The sequence below is a fragment of the Buceros rhinoceros genome, unplaced genomic scaffold, assembly GCF_000710305.1.
Source record: "Buceros rhinoceros silvestris isolate BGI_N320 unplaced genomic scaffold, ASM71030v1 scaffold43565, whole genome shotgun sequence".
In the NCBI taxonomy this organism is placed as follows: Eukaryota; Metazoa; Chordata; class Aves; order Bucerotiformes; family Bucerotidae; genus Buceros; species Buceros rhinoceros.
In genome coordinates, this window is record NW_010411952.1 from 4,366 (window position 1) to 22,761 (window position 18,396).

Sequence of the window (18,396 nt, forward strand, 5' to 3'; positions counted from 1 at the left end):
TTCACAGCATTTCAAACTCACATTATAAAGTCTGCAAGTTACTATCGGCTATTCTAACGTGAAAAAGCTGTCTGACTTCACATGATATTGGCCTTATGATAATGCAAGCACTGCTCTAGGAGAGTATTTATCAGAGGACATAATTTTATTGCTCAACTTCATTTGTGTTGTGTCTTGGTTACAACAGCCACAGAATTTATGGAGAAAATAAATAGCTTTGACATCCTCAGTTAATCTCCCAAGGTAATCCCCCTGTGAGTAAGGTTGTAGAGCAATCATGTAAACCCTCTTCTCGGCTCTGAAGAGGACAATCCACCTTGCACCTTCTAAGTCAACCTCAAAACACAGTTTTCCGCTGAGCGGTTTAAAAACAGGTTGGTGAAGAAACGTGACTTCACACTGCAGTGACTGTTATAAACAAGAACCTCTAAAGCGTTGCGATTCGAAATAACGTTGTATTTATACAGGGGAGAAACAGTTGCCCTGTTCAGGAACACATGATGGAAAGATTGAAATTCAGTCTGTCTTTGACCAGTATTTGGTTGTTCTCACATCTTGCTGCTTTGGCGGCTCTACATAAACTGTATCTGTGAGGGAGAGATTACACATTAATGCCACTCGCGTACCACAGGTTTCTCAGTGTTTCAGAATTATGAATCTATTCAGCCTGCTCTTGCAAGACTATAGGTTTTGGCACTTCAAAAAAATCCACAAAGAACACTGAGATCAACGTAGTTAGTGACAGGAGTACACAGTTCCTGCAACCTGAATGACCTCTTGTCCACGTCTTTTTCACCTCCCCACCGCCTGCTCCTAGTCAGTGTGACTAAGCCAAACACCCTGCTAATGTCATAAGAAGTCTAAATTCTAGGTATCTTCACCACTCCCATTTTCTTAATACTGACACGGTGACAAGTTAGCCACTAAACCTCTGATTTTTACTTTTTTCTTTGCTTCCTACATTTGCATGCTCTCACCATCTGAGCAAATCTCACCGTTTCCTTCCTTGCTAGCAAGGGTTGCTGCCCTTGACTGAAGAGCCCCCCACTTGCAAAGGCAGAAGGACATTAGTAGCCCTCCATGAAACATTTGGTTGCTTTGACCAAGACTAAAGTTTCAATGTGATGTTAAGAATAAAGAAAACAGCTCACTTGAGTTTCAGAAACAGGTGCAAAAGGATTTGTTGGCCTTAGACCAGGCTGCGCATACATCATCGACTGAGGTGCCATCAGAGGAGCAGCTCCAACCTGAGGAGGTACCTGTGAGAAAACCCCCAAACCCCACGGAACAGTTATACCTGATTCAGACTACTGCTAGGAGATACATCTTTCCATTTTGTAAGTATAGGAGAAAATAAGCACACAGATACACACGTAGTAAAGTCAAAGCTTTCAAAAAAACTTGCTATATAGGATTTACAGTAACCTCTTCCAATACGCAGTGTGAAGAGCTATCAGCTTCCACACGCCTCTGACCTTACGAAACAGCATGCGTAAGTTGTAGGATGATGTGAACATGATAATGCCTGTCGCAAAACCCACAGAAGGAGACAACTGTGTTTTTCAGGAACACAGGACAGTCATATTTCTTACCATTCCATATACAGGCACTTGAGGTGTGGTCAATGGGTACGTGATAGGAGCAGGTACCTTCGATGGAGAAAATGATAACGTATTTTAGATAAGCTCATGCAAACTAGTAACACATATAAAACTGAAAAAATACACATTTTTTCACTATTTAAAATAACCAACGTATTTACAAGAGATTGACTTACATATCCAGGATAGTGTACTCCATTCTGGCACAGCAAAAGGAGTAAGGACAGAAAATTATTTAAGAGGTATTTGAACCAGAATTCTAACCAAGGGATGGAGTTAAGTCCAGTACCATGACTGTCTGTAACTATGCTTAACTCATTTATTAAATAATTAAAGCAGGAGGACAGTAACATTAGTAACTCTGTTTGTTAACTTGGGTAGGCTCCCTGCCTAGAAAGCTATTGCTAGTAAGACTAAGAGCAAAAGTAGAACTTTTACTAAATGCAGCCAGATTTGAGCATATTGCTTGCACTCACATCGGTGTGAGCAGCTTTTAGAGGGCATGGCATGCAATACCCCCTCTGCCTCCCGTTACGCAGGAGGAGTGCAGAGAGAAACACAAGGAAGCCAGTGACCATCAGCTTAAACACACAGCGGCAGATGTTTAGTCAGGTAAATGTTGCTCACACACTTGTTTCTGACATCTGCACCATATCGTGGTATGAAAAAAGGAAAATGAAGAGCATCTTAAGCCAGTCATAACTTTTATCAAGTTATGTTCACAGGCAGAGTGACACATGCACTTCATACTGCCATGCATTAAGTAGTGCTAATTACACTAAAAACAGTGTGCCAATTAAAATACTTCACTATGAAAGTGAATGACTATGAAGTTATTCACTATGAAAGATATGCAGACTATACACGCACTGGAGGGTTAGTGCTCTGAATGTCACAGACCATGCCAGGGCGCTGTTTTTCTGGTTCTTTGCATCATTAATTACTGCAATTCCAAGCAAATGAGTGAGCAGATACTGGCATAAAGCACTCAAATGCTTAAAACAGAAAGTGTTGAATCATAAACACATGAAATCAGAACACACAACGCAACCCACAGTGGCAGTGTGGGCTAAGGTGCCCTCTACCTTTCTAAAACAAAAATGCATCTGCGCTCTAACAACATGTTTTAGAACTCCAGGGGACAAAAAGATTTTACAGTCTCAGAAAACTGACACAAAAGCGCTGTACAATGAGACACATCTCAGCTGAGATTGAGTTCCATTTTTGAGTCCAATACTGGATTTAATATTCTTTTCAACTATGGTAACTTTGAATGAGCAGACTTGTGTAAAATGAGGAAAACAGGCATGACAGGCAAAGCTATTCTTAATGGAAAATAAAGTCAGACAGCAGTCTAAAATTCACAGCCCTAGTGGTCCAGCTAACAGAGATGAACATTGTACTTCCCTCTAAGACAACCTATTCCAGAAATGGGTGTATGAATTTACATGTATGAATATACATGAGTAGAAGACACTTGAAAAATCTCTTTAAAATCACCAAAAGTGTCAGTTGCCTACAAACATCCCCCCAATAAATTAAAATTCATTGTTTACATAACTATAACTTCCGCTTAGTATTTTGCACTGTTAAAAACATGACATTGCTGTTGAGCATGATCAGAAGCCTACGGTGCCACTTGACCTAATGAAGTGCCTTGCAGGGGCTGCAGCAGTGTTTCCTGTGGTAAAACTGAAAAAAGAGCAAAACCTGGTAGGAACCAGAGTTCTGTCCTTGAAACACATTCTTAGGATTCTGAAAGGTATGAGCGTGCATGGGAAGGGGCAACATCTCAAAACAGGCAGATAGTTTCTGGTTTGGAGTCACTTGTTTCAATTCAAAGAGCATTTACAAGTTCAGATACATCTTAAATGAAAGGCTGATTATTTAAGTCTTTAATGGACAAGTTTTGCAGTGAGGGGAAATAAAGCATATTACAATCTCTACCTGACTCAGTCTGAGAAGTGACCCTACAAGTATTCTCCCCTGTCCCCAGCCTTGTCCCAAACAGCCTTTGTTACTCTTTTACAGTTCAGTCAAGCAGGAAAGCAGCATTTGCTACAACGAAGCCTGATTTCAGTACGACAGAAATTACCATATGTGGAATAGTGGGCAAGGGAGTAGGGTTCCACGTGGTCGATGTGCTTGTTTTCGCTTGCCAGTTTGTTCCACCAGTAAGTTTTTTCTCTGTAGGCTGGGTCCACTGCATATCCGATCTGAAAAGAAACTGTGGTATTAGTTTTCATAAGAAACTCTTTTACTCTTTTACTAGAGTAAAAATAACATAGTGGAAAACCAAAACCTGCCTTAATACATTTCAGTAACCTCTTATATATTGCTGTTTCAGGAAATAGGAAGTCTGGAGGTTCTGGTTTGTGTTACAAGTAAACTGTCATTACTGCACTGTGATTAACAGTGTAATTAATTACAGCATAATGATTAACTGGAGTTTTATGTATCTGCAAGACCTTTTATAGTGATTCATAAAAACACTTAAAAATACAGCAACTGCAAAACTAAGTGAATTACTTCAAAGGTTAAGGTGGACCATGTTATGGTGACTGATGGTGAACTCACTGTTTCAGTGCTATGCTTGGTACCAGATAACTTTTGAGAGTCAAGACTCTTGCCGTGATGGTGCTGATAAACTGACAGAAACTACCGAATAGTCATGGAAGAGTATCAAAAGTACACATATGAACTCACTTTTTGGATGGAGTTCCTCCAAAGCCAAGATCTGGGGGGGAAAAGAAACAGAAAATACCTCAGTATTTTTAATTGGGGGGAACAAAAGAGTAACAAGTGGGAAAGTTCAATTTAAAAGCTTCACACTTACTTCCCACCAGATTAGCAAGTGAAGAATCGAGGTCATTTGCCAAAATTTTTCCGCTTTGCTGGCTGGCTGAAGTGGTTCTTTGATTTTGTGGTGGTACTGTGGGTTGTAATACATCATCTAGAAAGGTAAAAGCTAAACAAAGAACATAGAAGCAACTGTGAACAAAACAATTACGTGGCATTTCACAGAAGACACCAGTAAGCCAGGGATGCATTTTCTTACAGAACACCAAGTAGTTTGAGTATTTATATGTGGAGGTTCAACATGCTGGAAGTGTTTAAGGCTTAGACAGAAGCATAGTTCCAGCTCCTAATTTTACAGAATACTATAGTGTAGCCACTAATCTAGTAGAACCTTTCATTTTCCTTTAGCTGTAACCAATGGTATTTTTAAATTAAGATGAATCTCTCCTAAAACTGAAGAAAGAAGGTTGTTAAAGAGGCTTTCAAAGTGTTCTTGTAACAATAGCAGTAGCTACTTCTTGTAGCAGCAGTTTGACGACCCTGCTAGTATCCTGAATGCACACAAGAGTTCCTTTGCTCCCGTTCACAAGGACTTTGAATATATAGCAAAACAGCACCAACCAAGAGAAATATCCCAACTCAGCTTCTTCTCAAGCAACACATAAAACTGTAAAACTAGTTGTGTATCCAAGTAGAACACCTCTCAATGAAGTCAGAGGGAAGTCATCGTGTATCAAGAGAAAACACTGAAGTCACAAGCACTGGAAATAGATTAACATAAGCTTACCCGTTAAGAGATATCCAGCAGGCCACAGTCACAGTTCATTCACCCAAAAAGAGAGGAAACAATTATTACACAGTGTATGAGATTAGTCAAAGCTAATTTTAAAGTAAATAACTACCCCTGAACTGATTCCCTGTTATCTCATCAGCCCCATAATCATCCTGCAAATATATTATGTTACTAAATTTTGAACTGCAATAGCAATTATGCTGAATTGTTAAGCAACTGTTGCCTGTAGGGTGTCAGTGGGTCCTAAGCTAGTTTTTACCGCTTGCAGTTCTGTATTCTGGTGCTGTAGACTTTCCTCCAAAAACAGCATCAAAGTCCACATTAATTGTTGAAGAGGTGGTGCTAGGAGGAGCTGAATGAACAGGAAAACCTGAAAAAAAAAGTTTAGAGTAATCAAATACACCCACAGAGTAACACCACTCGTTATAGTGAAATCAGAAAGCTTAAAAAAAATAAAATTACCATCAACAGTCAGAGGACGATACACAGAAGCATATGTAGGTTTATGACCACTAAAGTCATCTTGGTAAAAAGAGAGAAGAAAGTAAGATCAGTTTAATAGAGAAAAAGGAAAAAGGGACCCAAAAATTAAGTCTGCAGTTAGAAGTTAAGAATTTAGTAATAAAAGAAGAAATTCTTTTATTCAATAAATTTGAAAAGCTCAATTAAGTCCTGCATTCCCCATTACAAAGGAGACAGGAGGTTGCAGTTTGAAAGAAATCAGCAAAAATTCCAGCAAAAGTGCAAGTCTTAGGATGTCTAGGGTGGGCAAGCTGAGCAGAATGAGTTATTTCAATTGTAGAAGACAGACTTTAAGGAAACGTAATTTACTACATCTGGAATTAATGCCCCATTTCCACTTGTTAATAAAAAGCGAAGACTGGTCCAAACCGCACAAAGACTACACAGCCCAGTTTGTTAGCATTATTATCTCCAGTTACAAAGAAATGACATGGAGTTTGGTTGGTTGGTTTTTTACCACTAAACAGTTCCACCGTTTGTTTGGAGGAAAAAGTAGAATTGATGAAAGGGGTGGTAGATTTTACAGCTTCTTCAACTGGCTTCATGTCAAAGATGTCCAGATGAGGTGGAGAACCAACACACCCATTTGAGGACGAGAAAGGACCTTTCAGATGCAGAAGTGAAGGAAAGAATACAGAGTACAAATAATGGAAAAGAAAAACAGACTGAAGCGACTGAATACGAGAATCTCTAGACAAAGTCAAACTGTAAATATTTCACTAGAGATCAGCCCATTAAAGATACAGATTCTTAGTTTCAGATCAAAATCCTCACAGCTCTCTTCGTTTAAGGAAAATAATTCTAGTATTGCCATTGGGTGGGAGGGGGAGAATGACAGAACGTTTCTCAATCAAAAGAAGTCAGATACTGTATTTCTGACTTCAAGAATAAAACACATTTTAAAAAACACATAAGGGTATCGATTCCACCTATTAAAATACGAACACTTACAATGGTGGTAACATTGCCTTATTTCAGCATTTAAGACACCTCTTTGACATCTATCCTGATTATTCTTTGGAGGGATGGGTGAGGATACAGAGAATGCTGTGCCCAAGAATCTGGGAACCACAGTTTTGTGACAAGGACTTCAAAATCACCGACACCTTTCAAATTAAGAGTATATTAAATATCACTTAATGGATAGAAACACTAGTCCAGTATCTTTCCAGTTACATCTGCTTAGCTTGTATTTCTCGGCATTTTTAAACTTTGATTTGTAGTTACATCTCTTCTACCCGTCCCTTTTATCGACTAGCTCCTCCATTCCATCTACTGCACATCGACACTAACGCTATGTGTTAGAAAAAGCAACTTTTCTGTAACAGTTTGCCAGAGCCTTCAGATGTCTTATTTTATATTCCGTCAAGGATAGAAATGTCTGGTTGCAAAGTAATTAAGGTTTAAGATTCAATTAAGTATTAATCAGTATTTTGTCCTTTATTCTAAGAATTCACGCATCGTGTAGTCAGTCAAATAACTGTGTCAGCTCACCTCCCCAAGCGCTGCTCACTGATGTTGACAGAGCCGGAGTACTCTGCACCGTTGGAACAAACGCAGGCTGAAGATCAAAAAGATCACTAGAAAGGTTGGGCATGCTGCGTGAAGAAAAAAGAGGAAGAAACATGAAGATACGCAACAGGCTTTGTCTTCTGCGAACACTCATGCCAACCTCCCTATCAGCCCATCAATAACAGTGGTACGAAACCAGTAATTAAGCACTTATTATTGACTGATGCCGAAATTGCTGTGAACACACCAGGAAAGCATCAGCAAAAGGTTATTCTTGAAAAGTACTTGGCAAGTAACTACGATCAGTGCTTTGAGTGGAGCCACAGCCAAGTGCAGCCACTTCTGCTTGCTTCAGAAAGCAAGGAATCTCTCACCTATTTGTTGTGGGTGCTGGTACTGCAAAGAGGTCAGCAGCTACAGTGGTATTCACACTTTTGCCTGATAAGGTGCTTGGGGATGCTGATGTGGAAGTAGAATTTGGTACTACAGAAATCTCTCGCAATCGCTGCTCCTGAAAGATGAGATACACGGTTTGCATTTTAGTTTTATTAATTTATTAACCCTTCAATCCTGAAAGACCTTTTTCCAAAAAGGAATTTTATTTATGATCAGCGAAATACTCTTCTGTAGAGTCCTAAAAACAGATGATTGAAATCAGAGATAAGAGTATTTGTTATAACAAAGCCTCTAGAGATCAAGGTGAGACTTCAGGTTTTAAATAATTATTTTTTTGAACTATCTATAAGTAAAACACTTATAGTCAAGCGACACGTTGTAGGGTCCCTTCACAGTCACTCGGAGAAACAGATCAATGGATCAGGAAGACCCATCTCTCTCTGCTGAAGGATCTCTTGGAAGGAAGAACATAAAATGATCTAGACCAGCTGCCTGCTATTCAGATCATGGTCCTAGTAGAAGGGTCAGCAAGTACTGGCAGCCATCACATCTGCATCCTACAGAATCATGTCTTGGCCTCTCAAGATGCGAGTTCCCCCACCACACACTATTTTAAGGCAATCTTGGTTTTCACCAATATCCAGTTAAAAAAATCTCAGAATACAAACTCTTAAAAAAATACAGTACCTTAAGAGCCTGCAGTCTAGCTTGTTCCTCCTCCAATGCCTGCTGCTTTTCCTTCTCATCCATCCTGCTAAATGACATTCCTGTACTGGCAAGTGTGGAAACAGCACTGGATAGGGCACTAGCTCTAAAGAAAGCAATAAAAAAAAGAAGTTTTATTAAGAAAAGCTGCTAGGTATACATCACTTATAGCTCAATCATCAAGTGCCTTATGTAGTTGCGTGCCATTTTCCCTCCACTCCAGTCTTTTCTTCCCTTACTTTCCAGTACTTTTTAGCAGAACACTGTGATAGTGAATTCTCAGATAGTTGCAAAAAGAAAAAAAAAAATCTGAGGAGCCACACAGCACCTGGGGAGTGTAGCTTACACCAATACCTTTATCAATATTTACCATGTTTCTGTGGTCTCTTTCTGCCAGGAGATCCCTTGCTCTTCAGTCTGAAGTACTGTTCATATATATTGACACTATACTTGACAGAGTAACACAATTTCATATATATTGACACTATACTTGACAGAGTAACACAATTTCTGTCAGCACAAAGCATCTAAGCTAATGTGTCTGTTCTGAGAAGGGACTGAAGAACTTTTGTAAGAGGTTAAGATGAGAATAAACACCATCCTATCTTGGGTAAAAAGCACCTCAAACCCCAAATATCTTAGAAGTCTCAAGGCAAAGGACTTCAAATAAGTAAATGCTAAAAAGAGTAATAGACAAGGTCTCAGCTAGTGGCTCATTACAGCATAAGAGAAGTCTGTCAGAGACCCAGGCAGACATACCTAGATTTCAAACCTGACCATAACTCACTACATGCTTCATTCATTTACTCCTAGGAAGATGTATTTGGAAGTTAACAAAATTCAAGAAGAACATCAAAATGACTGAATCCTGAAAAATTCTTAGTATGAAGTACAGCTGTAATTCATCGGGTGCTCACCTGCTGGCAGCAGACACTTCTTTTGTTTTCTTTCCCTCCACAGAAGCCAAATGCTGTTCCAGTGCTTCAAGCAAGCTGCTGGGTGCCTGAAATTAAAGTATTTATAAAACACTGATTCTAGACAACAGATCATGGTTTAGTGCACAGATCAGTTTCCTCATCCACTAAAACCAAAAAAACGCCTCACATATCAATGATCATGCCTTTGGGTTTTGCTGCTAACTTGCACATCTGGATTCTACCTCCCCAGCTGTGGTTCTTTAAAAGGAGTGGCACCGCAGCGACACAAAGGCTTGCCCCCAGTCAGACTGCCCCCAGTACATAAGCTGCATTCTTGGTTTTTGGCAACAGTATTTGCTCCGTTAAGATAAACCCAACAACCACAGCTGATTAACCAGCACACTCAAACTCATGCAAGTACCAAAATGAAGCCTTTGCACATTTGAGCCCCTTTCCCCCATAACAGGCCAATCATTCTCCAGTCAAATATTTACAGTCAAAAAGTCTGCATTACAAACACTTGACTCCAGCAGGATGTTCAGTTTGATAAAAAAAGCAGTCACATTCAACCTGATGCCAACAAGACTATTACAGACTGAGTAGCTCTTCCACATGACTACACAATAATCCTCCTCAATTAGCCCAAAGCCTTTGGAGGCCTAAAATACTAGAAAGTAGCAACATCACTTCAGCTAAAGTTGTTTTTTGAAAAAAGTGTTACTTAGGATAAGTTTTTCAACATTAAGGTGTTTTTTAAAGCAATGAAGAAGATACTACAAAACAGGCTTCTCTCCACTTAAACCCCACAGAAAATCAGGCAGGAGAGACCTCAGCTAAGACTTGAGACACCTAAGTGAGCTTTAGGTGACAATACTCACAAGCTTACCAACACTTCTGAGAGCACAGCCATGACATTATTCAGTACCTGAGACAAAGATTTTAACTGACAGGTAACAGAAGAGAGCTAGTTTAAAAATTACAGACTGAGACACACCAGAGCTGCTGTAGTTCCTACTGAAAACAAGTACCAATCATAACCTGCCTTCTTTCTGCCATACACTTGTACCCGCTACAGAAATATTGCCTTCATACCAAAGGAATTTGCTTCAAAGATAAACATGAACTTGTCTTGATTACACAGCCTTAGTAGGAAGTAAGATTTCTCCAAATCACCCTATAAAAACAACCTCCAGCAAGCAAACTTGTTAGGCTGGCATGTTTGGAAGAGTTCGCTGCCTTGCTGTTGTAGCCACATTGCTCTCTTGGCTTTTAACTACATAGTCCATACCCCACAAAACAAGTGAAATAAACCCCGCTGCAGATGCAGATGAAAGGAACAGACCTCTAAAGTTTTAACCTACTTGCCAGTTTGGTCCTCCTCACCTGGCAGGGTTTCAGAGACACTAAGCCTCTCTCACCACTTGCCAACTTTCTGTAGGTAGAACAGATATGATAAGCATTGTTTGGAGGACAAACAAGCTTGCCCTCGCTAGCCCTTCTGTACTAAAAGCCAGGCCTAAGTATTTCCTGGAAAGAGAAAAAACACTAATCACACAATGCTTTGCCAAGTTCCTCTCTGAAACACTGCGCACAACTCTAGCTTCCCACATCTGATGAAAGCAACTTTAAGCTACAAGAGGTGCAAAGAAAGGCAATTAGAATAATCCTATAAGACTGCCTGGCTTAAAGTTAAGGCCTGACTTGATATTTCCTTCTATAAATAGAGCTAGGTAAGCTAAGACAGGGTAGTTACCTCAGGGACTGGTCATTAATAAACTCAGTGTTCACACTAGACAGCGAAACTCCACGGGGGAACATTCTGAACTACCTTTCCAGAAACATGCCAGGGACCACCCCCACCCCCCCAAAAAAAAAATCAAACCAAAACCCCCCATATTTTAGCTTTCAGGAGGAACTACAGTTTGGAAAAGGCATTGCATGACACAACTAGATCATCTTTATAGCAGGAGCCTATTCTCTAAGTCCCACAAGTTTTTCCTAGTAGGTTTTTTTTTCTTTCAAGGCCACTCAACCACTCAAACTGCGATGTGTGGAAAAGCATGTTCTATACTTACTTTGTCTAAACAATTCCCTCAACCATAAAACCCAAACCCAACCAACCAGTAACTTCTCTGAACTTTCTCATTGCTGCAGACATTCCACAAAACATCAAAGATGGGAGCAGATTTTAGCAGTTTTATGTCAGAAAAGATGCTTGAGCTAATACCGACATTCTGACTTTAAAAAAGGGTGTACTTCAGGACTCAGCCTCCCTCCCTGCACCCAAAGACATCTGACAGACTAACATCCATACAGCAGAAACGACCCCGTTGTATTCACAAAATACTATAAAGTAAGCCACATTGTCCATTGTTAAACAGGGCACCTACCTACAAAGGAAAATATTTTCTTTTTAGGAACTGGCAGAAGTGTGAACATTAGAATCAAGGACGAAAAGCAGTTACAGAGTAGCAGTAATAATAAACCTCTGAAGAGATAAAACCATTGTTGTCAGGAACAGCTTATGGGAACACTGAAATATGCAGATCCCAGAGCAGAATATACAGCAGAAACGTAAACAAAGTATTTGGAAAAAAAGTAAATATGGTAGAGCAGAATAGAAACAAAAGACATGATCCTCTCAGAACTTATTTTGGAAACAGAAGCTCACTGAAAATTAAATTTTTGTGAAAGCCTAGTAGCAAGAAATTTTAGCAGATTCTAATGTGACACTAAAATGATGCACAATTATTCACCTCTGATTCAATGCCATGAAATTTGCTATGGAAATGGAATGCTCAGTGTCACTGAAACTGCCAAAACACATTAGATGCTGACACCTACCACCACAGTCCAGAGAGTTGCCTTTCATGTCTAAATGCACTTAAAACAAAATAGCTGACCTGTTAGAAAAAACGCTGTGAGAACAGTAGATGTAAAGGAGTTGGCTCTCTGAAAGTTTCAGATATAAAAAAACGGCAAAATGTACTGAAATCCCCTATTCTCGGTGCATCAAAAAAACCCTGCTTTGAAGAGCCTTATAAGGACCCAATTACCTGGACACGTGCACACCAAGCCAGTGAAGTGCAACTTTAATTAGCACAGCGCAGACCAGCTAATGCTGCAGTACTAAAGGGCAGAGGAAGATGCTCAGATCAAACACCAGCCAAGCACATCCAACTCCTGTTTTCACTCATTACCTGCTCTTACCCTGCTGGTTACAGTCATACTTCTTTCCTACCACAAAGGCCTAGAAGTTCTTAAAGGCATTAATATAAATTGCTAGGAGCAAGTAGTAGAGAGGTGTACTTTGAAACCTGTATGATTTCAGATGGGAATCATAGTGTAGGCAGTAACGAACAACACCGACAGTGGAGGTCAGTGGTTTAGATTTGATTTCTATATTAAAAAGACACTGATGAAGTTTAGGCCAATCTTCACCGTAGATATATTTTAACTCATGAAATTTAATTTCATGAAGGTAGCACAAGATTAGATGTGACCATTCTGTTTCACACTGACTCCACTTAAACACTTAGACCTCCAAGGACTCTAGTTCATGGCCGTCTGTCAGGAGAGTCGGGCCATTTATTCCACCCATCAGGTTACTCTGTGCCACAAAAGACAACCAAATACCTCTGTCCTGTTAGGTTGGTCCTGGGTTAGAAATACAACATCCCTTTGAGGTGAAGGAACTTGCAAAGAACCACAGAAGGGCACAAAGTTGACTATCAGCATTTCCTGTTCACCAGGTCAAACCACCTTCCTCACCTCCTTTCTGCCCCTCTATTTATCCTCGCTTAAAGGTGTTCACTCACATTCCACCTTTTAGACTAAATGTTCCAGTGCACAACCTGTACTGCGCACGTCCCTCATACTACCGAGTAATATCAAAGCCAGCATTAAAAGCTGGTACAGAAACATCAAAGCTATTCAGGCCTCTGGAGAAAGAAAAAAATTCTTGACTGAACTAGGTAACTGTAATCTTTTAAGTGTGTTGGAGGACATTAAGTGACAGTGAAATGGAAGGTTTTCCTCACGGCATGGCAAGATGATTGCGGCTTACGTATCAGTGAATTCTCTGTGATAGAAGTCAGAAATCTTGACAAATATTTTCTTAGTTTTATTGCTTTAAGCAACTAAAAAAATTCTGCAAAGTGTGAGTACTGAGTACAGATAATCCTTGGGAAAAGGCACCATACACATTTCCCATACATAAATACGAGAAGAGAAAACATTCTTGAGATGAATGATTACTGGCATACCCACCAGCCTTTAAAAGTGCAAACAATAAAATAATTGGGTTAAGCGATAGGATATATACACTGACCTGAGTAAGATCTGGAATGTCACCCTGATCAATTCCAACTTGCTGGGTATACAAAAAGAGAAGGGGGAAAAAAAAAGTGTATTACTGCATGCAGTGGCAATGAAAATTAGAAAAACAAGTGTCTGAATGTTACATAGGAACTACTATATTAAAAAGGGATATTCATAACTTCCTGCACTGGTACCAGTTTCACTAGGAGCACTCCTTAGAAATCACAAGTGCGTTAAACTGCATCTCAAAGCAAATCCTGCTTTTCATCCAGCCTTGTTCATGCACAAAAGCTTACGGGGAGCACTAGTAACACCCACATTACTGACTGAACTCCTCCGTTGGAGCAGTTACGGTAAAGGCGAGCACTGGATAAACCCTGTAATATTCAGTTTACGTATTTTGGATCATGCATGAAATTTCTAACAAGGCTTCAGAAAGTTTCCACTCTGTTGTCTAGGTAATAAAAAGGATACCTGAGATCTCACCTCACGTTAATGAACGTATACAATCTTTAAAATACCTAATCTGTAGGATACCTCACTGGGTAACAAAGACCAACCTGTTCCTGAAGCTGTTGTTATGAATATAGACTACCGTACCAGTACAGACAGCTCAATGACATCCTTTCCACAGACGTCGATTTATTTACCTCGGCTACTTTGAGGAATTCTGACAGTTTGGTCATTCTGGCTAGAAATTTTTTGTAAATATCCAAGCCTTCTTTGCACTGGTTCTTCTTCATATCAAAATATCTTTCTAAGGATGCAAATAAAATTCTTGTAAGATAACAGCGTCCCCAGCAAAAAGCTGACACAGTATTAGGAAAGCTAATTCAAGACAAGCTTCAGGAAGAGAACAGACAGGAGTAACTCAAAGCTCTTCAAATTTTCAAGTTAACAAAAAGTCAGTCAATAGAAAAACATTGATTTTTCTCTTTTGGTACATTAGACTATAATGCAAAACTTCATTAAGCATGGATGTGAATCACTGCAATTGTTAAAGTAGCTGTTATGGGGAACACGTTCAAGAAGTCAGCTTTTTAGCTGGCAATGAAGCAAATTATTTTATGATTTGAAAATACTCTTGGCATATAGTTATATTTTTAGACCCTGTGTCACTACATTTTGATGTTTGTAAATGGGCTCAACATCCAAAACATATCAGAATGGCTAATGAAGCGGTACATGTACTGACCTGACCTACCAGAAGGAGTAGCAACCACATCCTTCACCTTTTAGGGTTTTGCCCTACATACTCACAGGTATTTCACTGAGAAAAAACTAATGGATTGGCAGAACAAACTGGTCAGATGTTTTCATTCAGAAATTTGCTTGAGTAGTATTATAAGGCTTTGCTAAGAGCTTATGACTCTGGAACAAAAAGCCCTACATGTCACCTACTAGGCTCATGGAGGCTCAGGTACCAGGTAAAAGCGAATAGTCAAGCTATAAGGAAAGTATGGGAAACCAGAAGTCAGTCATACTGTGACTCTACCAAATACTCAAAATACCAGGTATCTCACTAAAACTTTTACAGTCCAATTGTCAAAGGTTCCCCGTTACACCTTTATGATATCTTTGTTTTAGTCTAACTGCGTCACCCTCTCATCTCAATTTCTGTTCCAAGAGGTATTCTTCGAGGTAGAAATGTATGTTTAAGCCTACACTAGTTGCCACTGAAACTAAGACAGACTTCATTTAATGCTAATGGAGCACAGTCAATTCATTTTTTTTTAGGAAATTGCAGTCAGATATTCACTGTATTTTACAGTTCTTTCAGTATCTTTCACAGAAGTTCAAAAGCTAAAAAAATTCTCACATACCTAAGAGATTAATAATCCCCTCATTGTATGCTGCAAAAAGTCTAATGGAATCTTTAAAGAGGAGCATAAAGGCAGCATTTATAACACCATTTGTTAGTTCATTTGGGTTTGCCTGTGTAAAAAGCAATGAGAAAGTAAATTAGTATTTAATAAAATAATGAATCTCTCACTTCAAACAGAGAGGTACCTAACATTGATCTTCAAGTACTCACATCAAAATCAAGGAGTGCATCAAGCTGGTTCTGTATGATCGGAAGGGTTTTCAGAAGCTTTTCAGCGTTCATGGTTCTCATCACTCCATCTATCCTACAGAGTAGAAGACACATTTACAAGTTACCAAGAGATCTCAGCGTATTATGCCATTTCAACAAACCTGTATCACTTCCAAGGGTCAAAAGGAACAGTAATCTATGATAAGCTCAAGAACAACTGGTATTTCTCTCCCACACAATAGGAAAGACTTAAAAAAGAAGTAGTAACAGTCTTACCCTCTTTTCATTTTGGTGAAGTCGACTGCTACAAGTCTATACGAAAGTGCTTTTTCATTCAAGTATCTGCTATACCGCCTAATGAAGGTAGACATATCATAGCCTAAAAGTTAAGCATTTATAAGTTAGACATTTTGAAGGGGTACAGTTTCTTTTCAGATCTTTTTACGAACTATCCTCCTACTAACACATTTTACATCAACTTGCAAAAAGAAAAAAAAAGTCTTCATAGTCACTTTCCAGTCTTGAGATTTACTGTGTTTTGCCTTGAGATGTGATGTTACAGTTTCTTCCCTACTTGCTAAGATTAGGAAGGCATTCATTGCCATTGTGAGAATAAACACCTGAACACATTAAAATATTAGGAAAGAACCAAGCAGCACTTAAGATGTGCTTGAAATTAGACTAGAAATATATTCCTAGAAAAATGCTGAAGACTTTGGTAACTTATCTGCAATGCTTCAAAAACCATATAAAGACCAAAAAAATGTTTTCTACCACTAGCAAGTAATTAAAAGATTTCTCAGGGATTTGAAGCTCTCAGTATTTATACAGCACATCCTAGTTACCATTCCATGTACCTTAACAGTAAACATTTACTCCTGAGACACTAATATGCATCAGCAAAACAGATCATTGTGCTAACGTTCATCAGGTTTATTCCAGCCAGTGTTAAGAGTTCACTTTTTAGAAGTTACAGCTATGTATGCACACAATTACATACATTACAGACAACTTTCTAGCACTCAGCTAGGTAACTTAGGACGTCTCTTTCCTTGTGTCTTCATTCTTGGTTGGACATTCTATGGTGCCCTTGCGCAACATAAATCATAATACTCTTTCATTTAAGCGTCACCTGTCTGCTAGAGTGCACTGTCACGGGTGCTAGCACAGAGCAGAAAAGCAGTGGAGTTACTTCCTCCAGTGAAAGATGCTTACCCTGCATGGCACTTTTGTCCAGGTAGTTATTTAAATTGAACAAAGTGTTTCGGGATGCAAGATACTGGATAAAGCGCTGTTGGTGAAGAAAAAGTTGAAAATGTCATTGTTGTGAGAGCCAAAACATTTCAACATATTACAAGAAAACTACACTTACCCTGCAACTATTTCTAGTAACATCTATCAACAGCAAAAAACGTGGAAAAGCTACGAAGCAAACAATGTGGAAAAGCTACCGATTAGCAAAGCCTCTGAAATCTAGAACTCCGTTTGACAAAAATGTAAACTAAATAAAAAGACATCACTGCCCATGAATAAAAGACTAATAATCCTGGAGGAAGCTCCTTAGGCTGACTTTGTAGTTTAGAACAGACAAGCTGGAAAATACAAACAAAAAAACCTCGCATTCTCCAGGTTCCCGAGGTTTGTACAGCTCCACTGTTGCTGTAGAAGCAGGGGACAGGCTTAGTTACCAAGCTTACAACTAATTGGGAACAATAATGCTCCTGGAGCTGAGCAGTGGCACTGGGGTTATAATTATACACATATAATACATACATATTATAACGCACTGATCTGACTAAAGAACATTTCAGTTTTGACAAATAATAGCCGGCTCCATAAGTAACTCGAGTGGGAGACAAACACATCCAGACAGCAAGGTAGTTTTAAGGGTTCCTCTGCCACAGCTCCACACAGATCTCCCATGTTTATGATTTCTTGACTTTCATGGTTCTTTGCCTGTGTTTCGGTCCATAAGAGGATTATGATCAGTGTGGCTTAACGGGCTTGTTATATCTTTGATCTGAATCCCTCTGCTGCCACAGCGCGCAGGGCTGTCTCTGCACCCTTCCTGGTGGAAATCCCCGTCTGCCAGGTCGGCACTGCGGCACTCCACAACACTAACATTTTCTCCAGCCAGGCTCAGAGCAGCACCTGCTCTTTGGGAACTGAAAAGAGGGCTTGGCACAGCCAAAAGAAAATTCTTCTCCCAAGTATTATTTAAACTGAAAACTGTACTTCGCCTTCCAAGGGGCCCAAATGATCCCCCAACTTGTCACGTTCCATCTCATCAGTAACTCCATACGTGTTCTCAGCCTATAACCACAGAGTTCACACAAGTCTACAACCACAGCTTGCCTACTGGCAGTGCTTTAACTTCTTATTCTGTTTTCCAGTTGGTTTATCTGGTCTTTGTACACCTTAGTAGTCCATTCAAAGAGATAACAGAAAAAAAACGAGTTGAAGTGTGATCAGGAACTGAACAGCGATATTCAGAAGGTGTCTATGCACACCTCAAAACCAGCTACTGTGTTGAATCTCATTTTAAAAGGGCCAAGGCTAACTCACTCTCCTCTCGTCAGAGATCTTGCATTGCACAATGCACAGGCAAGAGGAGTTTTAACTTGTTTCACCCAAAACTTCATCACAAGAAACAGGCAGTCATGCTGAACAAGACACTGCAAGACAGCAATAGCTCAGACAACATTGTGATCTTCCGCGATATTTACTGTACTTAAAATAGAAGCCTCACATCTGTTATTTTTTTATCTAAGAAAATTGCCTCATCTAATACATCGG

At 39.5% G+C, this 18,396-nt stretch overlaps 1 protein-coding gene across 1 annotated transcript in view; it reads right to left on the reverse strand.

Moving 5' to 3' along the window:
* Positions 1-1,151: 1,151 nt before the first annotated feature.
* LOC104493493 (phosphatidylinositol-binding clathrin assembly protein-like) overlaps positions 1,152-18,396 on the reverse strand; it is a gene marked incomplete at its 3' end in the record, with an annotated part of 18,651 nt that continues 1,406 nt past the window's right edge. Inside the window, exons 2-19 of the mRNA XM_010136179.1 lie at positions 16,816-16,891; positions 15,877-15,979; positions 15,601-15,694; positions 15,389-15,500; positions 14,216-14,322; positions 13,576-13,617; positions 9,246-9,331; positions 8,311-8,434; positions 7,602-7,738; positions 7,210-7,313; positions 6,173-6,319; positions 5,656-5,715; positions 5,453-5,563; positions 4,438-4,569; positions 4,308-4,338; positions 3,697-3,817; positions 1,593-1,649; positions 1,152-1,259 (exon numbers count right to left, since the gene is read on the reverse strand). Of these exons, the coding sequence (XP_010134481.1) occupies positions 1,152-1,259; positions 1,593-1,649; positions 3,697-3,817; positions 4,308-4,338; positions 4,438-4,569; positions 5,453-5,563; positions 5,656-5,715; positions 6,173-6,319; positions 7,210-7,313; positions 7,602-7,738; positions 8,311-8,434; positions 9,246-9,331; positions 13,576-13,617; positions 14,216-14,322; positions 15,389-15,500; positions 15,601-15,694; positions 15,877-15,979; positions 16,816-16,891 (1,752 nt within the window). The remainder of the gene's footprint in view (positions 1,260-1,592; positions 1,650-3,696; positions 3,818-4,307; positions 4,339-4,437; positions 4,570-5,452; positions 5,564-5,655; positions 5,716-6,172; positions 6,320-7,209; positions 7,314-7,601; positions 7,739-8,310; positions 8,435-9,245; positions 9,332-13,575; positions 13,618-14,215; positions 14,323-15,388; positions 15,501-15,600; positions 15,695-15,876; positions 15,980-16,815; positions 16,892-18,396) is intronic.